Consider the following 15305-nt stretch of genomic DNA (forward strand, 5'->3'; position numbering starts at 1 on the left):
TAATAGGAAATATATAAAAGATAGAGATTACAACTTTATTAGCATTCCAACATTCGTTAATAAAGAAATATCTTTATTTATTTTTATTAAATCTAGGATCGATCAAGCATAAACAACGATCACAGATTGAACGGCTGGAATGCAATGAACAGTGTATCGAGAAAAGCCAGCTTTGTTGAGAACATCTTCCCATTGTTTTTGTGTCCTTTCTTTTCCGGTTTCAGTATGAGCCATCATCACCATATCCAACATGAGCCTCACATACTCAAGATCGTCTTCTTCCTTCACCTTCTCTTCCGCTTCCTCGACTCCGACTCCGTCTTTTTTAAGTAACGCCTCAACTATTATCACCTTTCCTTTGCCTTTCGGAAGAGCATCTTTACAATTCTTCAAGATCTTGATGCAATCTTCATCTCCCCAGTCATGCAGAGTCCACTAGAAGATAGGCAATGGAAATTGATGACTTAAAATTTAACACAAGTAATAATTGAAACTTTTAATGATGGAAAATAATGTATGTAGAAATTGATGGCATACCAACTACCATATTAGTGAAGATGGGCTCGTTTCGGTAGCGATTTTACATTTTGTCAAAATAATTAAAATAATTCTATTTGTTAAAAAAGTGTGATAAAAAAAATTGTAACATTATCTAAGGGTTTGTACAAAATAAAATTACTTTTTTCCTTGACATTTACTTTAAGATGTTACATCTAATTTATTCATACTTTTTATACCAACATAAATAAAATTTGTTTTTTCAAAATTGACTATGATTGTGATGATGATTATTAATATTTTGTTCACCTTCATGAAAATTGCATCAGCTTTTGGAATCATTTTGAACATGTCCCCGCCAACATGTTCAACACCAACACATTCTTTTGCGACGGAAACAACATGTGGAAGATCAAAATTAATGCCACGAATCCACGGAAAAGCCTCCACCAGCAAATTCAGCGTCGTGCCATTCCCTCCACCGACATCCACAACCGACTCCAATCCTTGGAAAACCTCCGGACATCCTCGAATAATAGCTGGCACCGTCAGCCTGGCATCACACGCCATTGCATCGTTGATCATCTTGATACGGTCTGCATTTGCCTCAGCATAGCTCCATACATCCTTGCCGTTGGCCACTTCAAACGCGTGGGATTTGCAGTCAGTTAGGACACTTTTGCTTAGTCCCAACCAGGGTGCCAACATAAAAGGGCTGCTCTGCAACCGAATGAATGAGGCCATGCTTTTGTTATGGTTTCTCATGAGGAGACGAGAAATAGGAGTTGGGACATAACCCTTTGATTTGGAGCCATCAATTTCTATGGGCTCTTCGCAAAAGATGCGACGATTGACTAAATATCGCATGATGCGGTGGAGGGTGGAAGGGGGACATCCGACAGCTGAGGATAGATCGGAGAGAGTCATGGGGCTATCGGACACATGGTTTTCGAGGATGTCGGGTATGTCAAGATCAATGGCGCAACGAATTACTGCCATGTCTGCGAAGCCGAATACATAATTCCATATGTTATCTTGGGCATTAGCTTCTTCCTCATTTCTCTTAGCCATCTTTCTTTCTATGAATTTGTGTTTTCTCTTTCGATAGACATGTATATTTATAGTGGATCATTATTGGTATTGCATACTAAGTTTTACATTAATTTTAATTATGTTGCTCAAAATTAACTTTTATGGATTTCAATATGTCGACTTCTCGTTCTATTGAGATACAACTTCTATTTTCTAAATATAAATATATTTTTTTGTGAGATCTATATTAGTAACAAAATGAAAATAAGAAAAAATTTAAGGGGTAAAAATTCAAAAAAAAATAAATGCAATAACTTTTTTTTTAAAGTTTGTTGGATAGGGACTATATAATTAAATAGAAATAAATGAGTGTTTGTTGTTGGTTGTTTGTTTCCTTTACTTTCTATGTTTAATGATTTCATTTTCCGCAATGTCATTTTGCAAGCTTGATTTTGGCTTGGAGTTTAGTTTTTGTGGTTGATTTGTTGGTATTTTTGTTTTGTTCATATTAATTTCTTTTCCAATTTTAATAATGTATTATGTATATGACTTTCATTATATTAAAATAAATGAAAATATAAGAAATTTTGAATGTATGTTCACAATAATAAAATTAAAATAGTAAGTTTCTTCCACATTAGAGAAATAACAAAATATAATATGTTTGATACATTATTGATAAAATATATATTATGATAAGTGGGAGCATAATTGATTAAAATGAATTACTTTCAATTAGATTGGATCCTCTGGTATAGATTCATCGTGTACCTTCTTGTTATCATGTATCTTTTTGTTGGAAATATTTTAGGTATATATATTAGTTAATAATGGTATATTATAAGTTGATATAATGAATAATAAAGATTAAAGTCCAATTAAAATTAAAGTGCTCTATTAAATTATAGAGGTTATGGACTTATTTAAACATTTACAATAAATATAAGGATATATTTTTGTAGAAGGAAAAATATCATTGACTATTTCGTTGATGGGTCGAATAGTAATGGGTATACTAAGACTAGATCTCCAACCCATATATAGATAGTCTACTTATTATGTTTCTCTCATTAGACAAAAAAAGAGATTTGTTCATCTCTCAAGAACATTCAAAGACTATCGATAGAGGATTGGAAGACCTAAACCCCACTTACATCATTCATTATCGATCCAGGTCCAGATCTTGAACTGAGAGATACAAGATCGAGAGAAGATCCGAAAAACAACGAAGAACGACTTAATGAACTATGAACCGTTCTTCATTTGAAAATTCATGTATGTTTCCATAACTAAATATTATCTTAATTTATCGACATATAATATTAAGATTATAGAACTAAGGAATAAATATTTAGATTAAAGATTCTACCCCGTAAAAAAATAACTATTTTTTTTTTTAAGTAATAATTATCCTTCATGTGAGGGTGTGGGACACCTGGTAAATCTACAGCAGAGGATCCGAATTCTTAAATTAGAGCTTTAGGTTTTAAATCAACTTTATTATTGTTATTAGTTTTCATAAATCCAAAGGATTCTTATTATTTACAGTCATTTAATTGGCTTAAAATAAATTGATATCCTGTTTTTTAATCAAATATTGAGTCAGTTAAATAAAATAGTAATATCAATATAAAATTAAGAAATTTATTAATCAAATGTACTGTTATTAAATACATTTTTAAGTTGAAGTTAATTTTATTAAAATATTTAATTTTACATTAAGAAAATTAATTATTATCATATATTAATTTATTTTTGTGTATAAGCTCTTAATCCCTCCCCAGTTTAAGCTCGATCCCGACTTTGACTCATTTGAACGGGTCACGTTTGCTCGCATTTGCATTGAAATCGACTCAACGAGTACCAAATTGGAAAACTTCGAGCTAAGATACTGGAATGGAAACATGGACACCATTAAGGTCATGTACGAGCAACCGGAAAAAGAATACGGGGAAAAGCAAAAGATGCCCGTGGCCACCTCCGAACAAAAGAATGTCAAGGTAGTAAAAAATCCTATATCGAAATACATAAAATAAACGAAAGCCACAACGAACACGTGAACGAGAACCAAACCGATCCCGATCCCACTAAGCCTGAAACTGAGGCCCTTTTCCCACTAATTAGGTTCGAAAAGCCCGGCGTCGACGCGGATGATAGCAAAAGGCAAAGCATCTCGAAAATCATGAGCTCCGAAACCAAAGAAAGCCGCAACGTTGTCAAAGAAACCACCTTAAGGAAAACAACTCATACGCTAAATTTCAAACTCAAGACCAAAAGGAAAAAAGTGACAAGAGAAGTTAGCATAGACGAAGAGTCGGAACTCTATCCGGAAATATATCCCAAAAAGACATAATGGTGACAAGGAAAAAAGTGACAAGAGAAGTTAGCATAGAAGGAGAGAAAGAACAAGGGCAAAGACAAGAGAGACGAGTCCGAGGAAATCAACCCCTATCATCTTGTTTTAGTTGATTGATTGTTAGTTTCATTCCTTATTCACTTTTGTACTTTGATTTCATATTTGTGTGCGTTTCTTAGGCCAACTGTGGATTCTTCATGGTCATCGTGTGTTGAATTTGAGCAAATTATTGTAAGCTCAATTTCAACTCTTGTACTCCTTTTACCATTTTCGGGTCTTTTTAATTAATGGCGTAAGCCATTTCTAAAAAAAACATCATCATCAAAATCAATATCATTTTTCTGCTATCCTTTTATATGAAAAAAAAATCACCTTCATTTTTAAAAACTATTCAAAATTATATCATTAGGTTGGTTTAAGTTACAAGAGTTGTTCCTAAAAAATTAAAAATTTCGAGTTTGATTTACACTAAAACGCTTTAAGTTAGAGTCAGAAAAATATGACTATCAGGAGTCTTAAAGAATAACTATTTAAATTTTCAGTTGTACTTCTATTTCTTCGAGAAAAAATCTTCTATTGATCGTTTTAATTGTGTCTTCATGTAAGTTGGCATGGTTACCTAGTGATATCCGTCAAAGTAATAACTTAATGCGTTGTACCTATTAGGCTTAATCTTGAAATGAAATTCGACCATATTGAATATAATATAAGTTAGGTATATTAACCGCTTATAACCAAATTAATATAATAATATTATAATAATAAATATAATAATATAATATTAAAATATTGTGATAATATTTTACAGATATACTATTTTATATTATAATATTCCTTCTCAATTTTAAGATAGAAAATGTTTTGACAACTTAAGTTTGAAAATGAGATGTTGATATGTTTATAAAGTAATCTTTAAACTTGATAAGCTCGTGAGGGTTGAAATTCATCCATTTAGAATATGAAAGTGTGTTAACTGATAAATCAGCGAAAAATATAGAATCTCATGGGCAATGACTATTGGGACGAAACAATAATTGAAAAACTCCGAGAATACTCATGAGTGTTGAAATTCATTCAACAACGGGGTGTCTATGTGTTAACTAATAATCTATTGATAATGTAGACTTACATGGTCATTGAATGATGGGGTGAAAAGACAACTAAAAGAACTCCGGTGTTTTTTAGAATGATGAGTTTCGCTTCTCCTTCGGAGTGCGACTAATCTTCGCGAATTAAGTACATAGGCCGCAAACACACTTAACCAGTTAACCAGGCGAGCGGAGCTTTACGCTTGACGAGCTCGAACTCAAGACCTCATAGAGGTTGGGGATATACACGTATTGTTGCTGCTAGGCTTGAAAAAGTGGATGTACTCCGATATTACTCGTGAGTGTTGAGATCCATCCAACGACGGAATGACATTGTGTTGACTAAATACCTAACAAAAAATCTCTTATGATTGGATTAAGAACAACAAAAATATGGGAATTGACTGTTAAGATAAAACAACAACCGAAAAATAAATTTAGAGAATATGATAGTAGAAGAAAATAAGGACATCAACCTATATAAACATTTTAAAGAAATAACATTAAAAAAATCTAATAATAAATTTATGAAGACTATGACGTATGCTAATGAACGAAAATAAAGGTATGATATCATGTTAAAATAGAGAAAAATATTGTATCGAATGTTATATATAAGTTATATATAATATATAAACATTACATTAAATTTATAATTAAAAAAATATATATTGTGAGTAAAAAAAAAAAGGTAGGGCATTCGTCTAATATCAACCTTTTAATTTGGAGTTTGTTTATTTGTATTCTCATTTATTTATTTATTAGTAACATTTTACTTATACAAGTTTTGTTTTAATTCGAGACAATTTTCTAACAATGTTAAAACAATTTAAGTATGTCAGACTATTAGTAGCTATTATCATTGAAATTTTTATCTTTGTTGTTTAAAAAAAATATATTAATCACAATATTGTAAAAGATCAGATGATCCATAATTTTGATAAAGTTACCTTTCACGTTCAAAAGCTGAAGTGGTTCATTTAAAGGAATATAAAGAACTACTAATAAAGCTCCATTATTATTATTATTATTATTATTATTATTATTATTATTATTATTATTATTATTATTATTATTATTATTATTATTATTATTATTATTATTATTATTATTATTATTATTATTATTATTATTATTATTATTATTATTATTATTATTATTATTATTATTATTATTATTATTATTATTATTATTATTATTATTATTATTATTATTATTATTATTATTATTATTATTATTATTATTATTATTATTATTATTATTATTATTATTATTATTATATTATTATTATTATTATTATTATTATTATTATTATTATTATTATTATTATTATTATTATTATTATTATTATTATTATTATTATTATTATTATTATTATTATTATTATTATTATTATTATTATTATTATTATTATTATTATTATTATTATTATTATTATTATTATTATTATTATTATTATTATTATTATTATTATTATTATTATTATTATTATTATTATTATTATTATTATTATTATTATTATTATTATTATTATTATTATTATTATTATTATTATTATTATTATTATTATTATTATTATTATTATTATTATTATTATTATTATTATTATTATTATTATTATTATTATTATTATTATTATTATTATTATTATTATTATTATTATTATTATTATTATTATTATTATTATTATTATTATTATTATTATTATTATTATTATTATTATTATTATTATTATTATTATTATTATTATTATTATTATTATTATTATTATTATTATTATTATTATTATTATTATTATTATTATTATTATTATTATTATTATTATTATTATTATTATTATTATTATTATTATTATTATTATTATTATTATTATTATTATTATTATTATTATTATTATTATTATTATTATTATTATTATTATTATTATTATTATTATTATTATTATTATTATTATTATTATTATTATTATTATTATTATTATTATTATTATTATTATTATTATTATTATTATTATTATTATTATTATTATTATTATTATTATTATTATTATTATTATTATTATTATTATTATTATTATTATTATTATTATTATTATTATTATTATTATTATTATTATTATTATTATTATTATTATTATTATTATTATTATTATTATTATTATTATTATTATTATTATTATTATTATTATTATTATTATTATTATTATTATTATTATTATTATTATTATTATTATTATTATTATTATTATTATTATTATTATTATTATTATTATTATTATTATTATTATTATTATTATTATTATTATTATTATTATTATTATTATTATTATTATTATTATTATTATTATTATTATTATTATTATTATTATTATTATTATTATTATTATTATTATTATTATTATTATTATTATTATTATTATTATTATTATTATTATATTAATTAAAAAAATTAAAGAGCATACATAATGTTATTCAATAAATTAAAGGGTAATATGTACAATAGTATCTATACATTTAACTAAGTTTAAGAATATATCTCTATACATAATTTTGTTTTAAATTATTCTTTTAAAAAATAATTTTATTTGAAATTAATTAATTTTATATTTATTTTTATTTAAAATTATTCCTTATACATTTATTTTTGTTTCAAATACCATTGACATAAACTAGAATTAACAATTCTTTATTATGTCAAAATAATTTTTACCCTTGTTTTCCACAAACTGAGTGTCCTATTTTTCAAGTCTAACAATCGTCTGAAACCAAAATACGGAATAGACCCAACACAAATTTTTATCGTCTACTTTTTCAAAATCATATATCTATTGAAAACTGAGGACACCCAAAAAACGAACTTCCATCGTCTACTTTCTCAAAATAAGATATCGATCGAAATCGAGAAGACCCAAGACGGATAAGCATCCGTAGCCATCTCTGATTTATCAAAGATGAAATTTCATCGTTTCTTAATCTTTTGACTATGTTCAAAAGGTGAAATGTTCACCATACTTTGGTCGTGAAATGTTCACCATACTTTGGTCATTATTTTCATAACTTATATTTACTAGCTAGTATGCATTGGTATGCATGGTTGTTTTCATTATAATTGGATGATCTTAAAAAATGGTTTCATCCTTTAAGAAACAAATATAGTTAGAAACAACTTTTAGAAATTTAGAATCTTACCATTTTTTTAATGGATATTTGTTATTCTCTTGATTCTATCATTTAGAGCAAATAAGAAGAAATGATGACATGATATAATACACGAAAAATCCTTGTTTCGGAAAAGCTTGAGGTTCGAGAAGTTGTGACCTCGGTTTGCGTATTATATATATTTATTTTAAATAAAGTATTATTTTTAAAAGATTCATAACATTATTCCTAACCGTTTAAAATTAATTATAACAATAATTAATTTCTGATCAAATTTTAAATAATCGGTTAGATTTGAAATGATCAAACAAAAATTTGATTAAGGAAATCTTTGTTTTAAGTTAATTAAAAACATTTATTTTTAAAAGATTATTTATTCAATAAAAAGTCACCAATTAATTTTCAGTTTTAAAATCAATAAAAAAAATAAGTATACAAAATTATTTTTATATAGAGTTTCGTTTTGGTTCGTAGTTTGGTGATACTCGGAAAATGACTTTCACGCTTCATCCTCCGTACCCGTTTTAAAACGGTCTCTATTTAAAAAAAAATTGTTTTCTGAAAATTGGTTGTATAACGTTTTATTTAATCAATGATTCTTCCGGTCCTAGACATGCACATGTTATTGCGTATTAAAATTGTAACAACAAGTACATTTAGCTGATGATAATGACTAGGGAGGAGTATACATGAAGAACATCAATATTAAAGGCAATAGGATTTAAAAATAAATCACAAACAAGCCCTTACCAAAATATTGATTTATGGAAGTATCCCAAAATATTTTGAAATTATTTTCTATTTTTTGAGATTTTTAGAAAATGGTTTAGGATCCCAAAACTACAAAATAACTTTGGAATATTAAAATTGTAACCAAATAGAACTTAGGATCGGCGTCCTCGGCCTTAGGTGCGATTTTATCAACCGGGGTTAAAATCCTCGGTCTTGGGGTCAAGACCCCTCGGTCTGGGTGATAATATCCTCGGTCGGGTGCAAACGTCCCTTAGTCGAGTTGTTGAAGTCCTCAATCAAGGTCTCGGAATTCTCGGTCGGGTGTGAGAATTCTTGATTGGGGTGCCGAGGTTCTCGGTCGGATGCGGGACTTCTTGGTCGGTTATGAGAATTATCAATCGGACCTCTAGGTCTTTGGTTCGAAGATCCTCATTCGAATGTCAAAAATCCTCGGTATCGAAAATTTTTCGGTCAGATGCAGGAATCCTTGGCCGGATTCCCTCGGACGCGATCGAACCTAGGTTATGTTCGATCGCGTCTACAATTTTGATTGAGACCTGGATCTTTTGATTCGTGGGCATGGGAAACTTCACAAAGCTCACGGGATCATTATGAACATAATCTTGAGGTGTCATTCAATTGAGATGATGTTTCATTCAACCAAAATAGTTTTGATATAAAAATCGAGTTAATAGTTTTTAGGATTTAATGAAGTGTAAGAAGAATGTCAATAGCTTCTTTATATTTCAATAATGAAACTAAAACATGAGCATTGCCTATTCATTTTGACCTATTCAATTAGAACTTAAAATTTTCATTTTTTATGAAAAATTTGATTTTGATCAAACATGGTCGGGATGGATAAAATATGATCGAAATAGGTTCCCAACATAATTAGAAATATGTTGGGAAGCTTTCTAGGTTGCTGTTTTTGGGCAATAACTCAAGAAAAGAAAACCTGATTTTGAATTTTTCAAATTCAAGTTTGGGTTTTTCTAAATTTAGATTGATTGATTGTTCTTGTCTCAATAGAAAACTCACAAATGATCTTAAGATCGTTTCCCAATCAAAAAAATCAAATAACTAGACAATATATAAAACTGTCAAAACTATAATGTAAATCTTCCAATTCAAACTGGCAATTTGATATAGAGGATGATTAAAAGCTTACCAAGAGTTGGAGAACATTCCTTAGACCTAGGGAAGCTTTGGGGATGCCTGAATCCAAACTTTAAGTCCTTACATAGAATTTCTGAAAATCCATAAGCTTGAAGCTTTAATGGCGGATTTCTGAAAATCTTTGAGTAGAGGCTTGAGAGTTGATCGCTTGCCTTCAGATTGATCAAGGGAGGATATTTATAGCCACCCAAGGTTAGTTCATCGACTAAGTGGACTTCATTTAGTCAAAATGCTATTTATGGTCTTTCGACTATTTTTCGGTCAATCAACGGCCTAGGCTGTGATGATGATAGTAGGCCTAGGAGAAATGATCACCATGGTAGAGTGCTCATTTCATTTTTTTTTGAACGAGGCTAAAAGGTGGAGAAATGACAGAGTTCCATCTTTGAAAAATCAAAGATGATTGTTGTTCTTATCCGCCCGGCGTCGCGAGAAAGATGACGAACCAAGACGAAACCTCATAGTTTCAGGCGAATATCCAAATGTGGAATGCTCCGTCTAGGTTCCTTCCGCGATGGAGTGTGCCATCGTGTTTTTTCTAACATCGTTGTGGCGCGTGTTAGTTAATCTGGTGCTTCGTGAGCGACTTTTCTCTATGGCAGCGGGCGGCGCGGACAACTCATGGGCGTTGGATGAAAATCCAGCGCCTATCTGATGTCTGTGACTCCTACTGCATTGAATCTTTTGGATTTCGGCTGCACTTGATCATATATATATATATATATATATATATATATATATATATATATATATATATATATATATATATATATATATATATATATATATATATATATTTTTATTATTTAACCTTACGGGTTTGTTTGAAATTGGTTCTTCTTTCATTTTTTGGCTTTGTTTTTAAATCTTTAAAAATATACAAATATTTAAAATAAATATGTCATATTTTTTCCAGTTTATTTTATTTTTTTGTATATATTTGGGTTAAATAAATAATTTATTTGCAATAAAATGTATACAATATTTTTCCTAAATTATTTATTTTAATCCCTTTTGTTTTTTTTTTAATTAATTTGGGAAAAAATGAGTATAACATTTATCCCAAATTATTTTATTTTCTTTGGCCATTATCCTTAATTAATTAGGATTTGATTATCACAATTATTAATCCCATTTAATTGTTTAATTAGGTTTTGGCTTTGATTTTAATTATTTTGATTTTATTTATTAAAAAATAATTAAAATGATTATTTTAAATTTATAAATTGAGTATGTAGATTTTTAATGTTTATAGAGTGCCTCTCTCGAATCAAGTTATTTTTAATATAATACTTTATATTAAAAATGGTTTAGGAGTTTCCGAGTTTGTTTGAGAACAAAATCACCTTCTTTAAAGTTTTTAGGTTTTACCTTTCTATTAAAGGTGTCTAACATTCGTTTTTGGTAGCATTTATATCTCTAATTTTTATTATAAAGTAAAAAAAATTAAATATAATAAAATTTATTAATTTAATTAAAATAAATCAAAGGATATAAAATTTATAATTATATACTTTTACTAATAAAGTGGATAGAAGATGTTTTTTTTCTCTACTTTGAATTTATCTCTTCATCATACTTCCCTCACCTCTTCATCCTAAGTTTATTCTCTAACATCTTCATTAAAATGGATTGAAATGGTGATTAATATAATTATAAATGAATAATAAGATTTGTACTGGTATATTTTGAAAATTTGGATAAAATGATTGATACTCAATTTGAGATATGTTAGATGACAAAGAGATTGATTCAAATGGTCAAGGTCAAAGAAAGTATGATTTCTATTATAATGATTCTTTTATTTTTTACTAACAACATCATAATTTGAGTAAAATAAATGAATGTTCTATTACGTTGTTAAAATAAATTAATGTTAGAATTAAATAAATATAGTCAAAATGGCATGTCAACTGAAATGGATCACGTAAGAAAAATATATGTTGAAAAAGAAATTGTTTTATGTATGAAATGAAAATTTATTTTAAATTTAAAATAATGTTTATTTATGATATAATGTTTTTGAATAATTATAATGTGTATAAACTTAAAAATTATGTTCATTATTATAAATTTGATATTATAATGTGTTTATTAAATGGTGATAGAAATTAGAAAATTATGTTTACCTAGGTTCTGATTGTTTTAATCATTACTATTGTTGTATTGTTTTAAATATTATTTTTGAATTATTACTTTTTATAAAATTTATATAAATTATAATTTGTTGCTAAGTTAGTATCTGAATGTTTTTTTTAGGTTTGAAGAAGGAAAGGAAATTGTTATAAATCTTATGAATGATAATTTATTTTATTTGATTATGTTATTATATTTTACATAATGTATTAAGAAAATTTTAATATATATTATTTTGTGTCAGTTATATATAGTATAAATAATTTAAATATAAGTTTTATTGGTCATTTTCTAAATTATTGTTTGTAAAAAAATTATTATTTATATACGACTATTAATTGTGATAATTTTACCGCAGTTAAAAGTAATTTCATTAAAATCATATTGAATAATAAAGGCGGTAAAAATACCATACATAATAGTCTATAACGATAGTTTTATAAATCGCAGTTAAAGACTATTAACTAAGGGCGATAAAGTTACCGTAGGTTCGCAGTTAATAGTTTCTAACTACAGTTTATAAAATTACAATTATAGACTATTTATTACGGTAATTTACCGCACTTAATGGTTGTAGTTAAAAGTTTCATCGCTAAAAAAATGTTGTTTAATAATAGCGGTAAAGTAACTGCAGTTAAAGATGGTTAAGTATTTTAAGTTTAATAAATCATCATTATAAATTATTAAATGCGGTATTTTTCTGCCTTTATTGATTAATTTGTTTAACAGTGATTGACGGCAGATATTATACCGTAGTTAATATGCTTTAACTACGGAAAATATTTTATCCGCGATTAAAACTTTTTTTAAATATTATTTTTTTTATTTAGCTTTTATCTTATTAAAAATATATAATAATTTATATTAAAATTAATAAAAATTAATCTAATCAGTTAAATAATTTAATATTATTATTAAGGTCATGAGTTTAAATCTTAAACAATTTTTTAATTTATTTTGAAGGACACGTGAAGAAGGTGGGCTATGAGGCTGTCTAGCTTGCCTCATCCTAATCTTCCCGGTTCATAAAGCACTCTAAAACCAATAAAAAAAATGGTAATAAGCACCCATAGTCTTATCATTATAACTATGAAATCATACATACGTGTTATTATTGCAACAAACACCATTAATTGTATTGTTGGATATATCTAGATTCAAATGTCACTTTCTAGACAAAAAGTTATTTAATTATTATTTTCATTTAATTATGCATATGCAATTGAATTTTTAATAATTGTAAAAACGTGTTTACTTAAAATAAATCAATTGAAATTCCAGATATATTATAAGTATAAAAAGTATATGATAAAGATCATACAAATAAGACAAAAATATGATATTTTATTAAAATAACATATCTAAAATGTTTCCTCAACATAAATTAGATTTGGGTCGTCCACTCGTCCGTACGTATGTTTCAGATCAAACTCATAATATGTTGTTATTTATTCTATAAAAAAAAATGGACTATTTAAAATTTGTTTAACATTAATTATTAATATATTCTTATGTATTTAAAATTTAATTTAAATTAAAGTAGATGTATTTTAATATTTTTATTGATAAGTGAAGTGATTTATTAATTAAATTATAGTGATATAATAAAGAGTTAATCTTTTAAAAATTGAGAAAGTATTCAAAATAACTCAAATAATCCAAGTTTAAAATAGCTCTAATAAAACAATCGAAATCCGAACCAATTCTCAAACTAACCTAATTTATCGTTCAACTTTCTAAACTAACTTAGTTTGCCGTTCAACTTTCCAAACTAACCTATTTTGTTCAATCATTCCCAAACTAACCTAATTTACTATTCACTCATTTTTTTTGTTTTTTTATTTATTACATTTAAATTCATTATATATATATATATTTAAATTATTATTTTTTAGATATTTAATTATATATATTTTAATATATATTTATTTATATTTCAATTATTATTTATATAATATAATAAATATTCCTTTTAACATTCTAATAAATAATTGATAAATAATAATAAATTTAAAATATTTTAACCATAATAATATAATAATTAACCATTCATAAAATGATTACAATCATCATTTCTCTAAATTATTGACGATTTTTCTCAGGACATCGTGGTTATGTCTCATATGACCTTCTTGGTCACACCTCTCACAAATGATTGTTCTTCGTGAGTTATATATCCATTTCGGTTTGAATACGTTGGCTTTGATCTCGTAAGTTTTTTTCTTTCTCAAATTTTCATTGGTAACAAAATTACCATATTTCTCTCAATCATGTGCTATTAGGAACGTCAAATATGATTCGTTAGGTATGTTATAAAAATTATACTGCCACATCTTAAAAAATGTTGTTATATGTACAAAATAATAATTTAAATATATTAAATTTATAAAAACTAATAATTTATATATATATATATATAATGAATTTAAATGTAATAAATAAATAAATAAATATTTAAATAGGAAAATAGATTATTTTAGAAATGATTAAATAAAATAAGTTAGTTAAAGAGCCAAACTAACTTGAAACTAACTTTATTATGAAAGAATGGTGGATAGAAAAGGAAGTACTTACTTTTTATGGGTGGCTGGGACCAACTCCGGCTTCTCTTTCTATGTGAATAATTAAGGTTTTTTTTTATGTTTAATTGTTTGGAAAGGTTTTTATTAGTTTTAGGAGTTGGTTTGATTTTTAGTTTATTTTTATGTTTGTTTTTGTTGAATTACACTTATTCATATCAAATTTAACAACGTATCAAAAAGTCATTTCTCGGTTTCTCAGTAGACTCAGCTCGATCTAGCTCTAGCTTCAGACTCACATATGTTTTCAAACAAAAACCAAATTAAATAAACAGAGTAGACTCAGCTCGATCTAGCTCTAGCTTCAGACCCACATATGTTTTCAAACAAAAACCAAATTAAATAAACAGATTAAAATAATCCTATAATAAAATCAATACTCATACTTTCCTACTTTCATGCACCTAAATCATTATGATTTCGAACATAAATGCAGAAGCTCTAAGGTGCTTATTTGACACGATCATTGAAAATGTTGATATAAAAGTCGGTCATACGGTCTTGGTCCCTCCTCCCACACACATCTCCGGCACCATGCTCCACTCCA

General features: G+C 25.9%; 1 protein-coding gene across 1 annotated transcript; it reads right to left on the reverse strand.

The window, feature by feature from the left end:
- On the reverse strand, nucleotides 1-1571 carry LOC124915583 (acetylserotonin O-methyltransferase-like). The gene is made up of 2 exons (XM_047456334.1): nucleotides 808-1571; nucleotides 1-435 (listed from the first exon to the last, which is right to left on the reverse strand). Exons 1-2 carry the CDS (start codon nucleotides 1567-1569, stop codon nucleotides 103-105), a joined length of 1095 nt encoding a protein of 364 aa, XP_047312290.1. The 5' UTR covers nucleotides 1570-1571; the 3' UTR covers nucleotides 1-102.
- Between the last annotated feature and the right edge of the window lie 13734 nt (nucleotides 1572-15305).

Source organism: Impatiens glandulifera, chromosome 9 (genome assembly GCF_907164915.1).
Source record: "Impatiens glandulifera chromosome 9, dImpGla2.1, whole genome shotgun sequence".
NCBI lineage: Eukaryota > Viridiplantae > Streptophyta > Magnoliopsida > Ericales > Balsaminaceae > Impatiens > Impatiens glandulifera.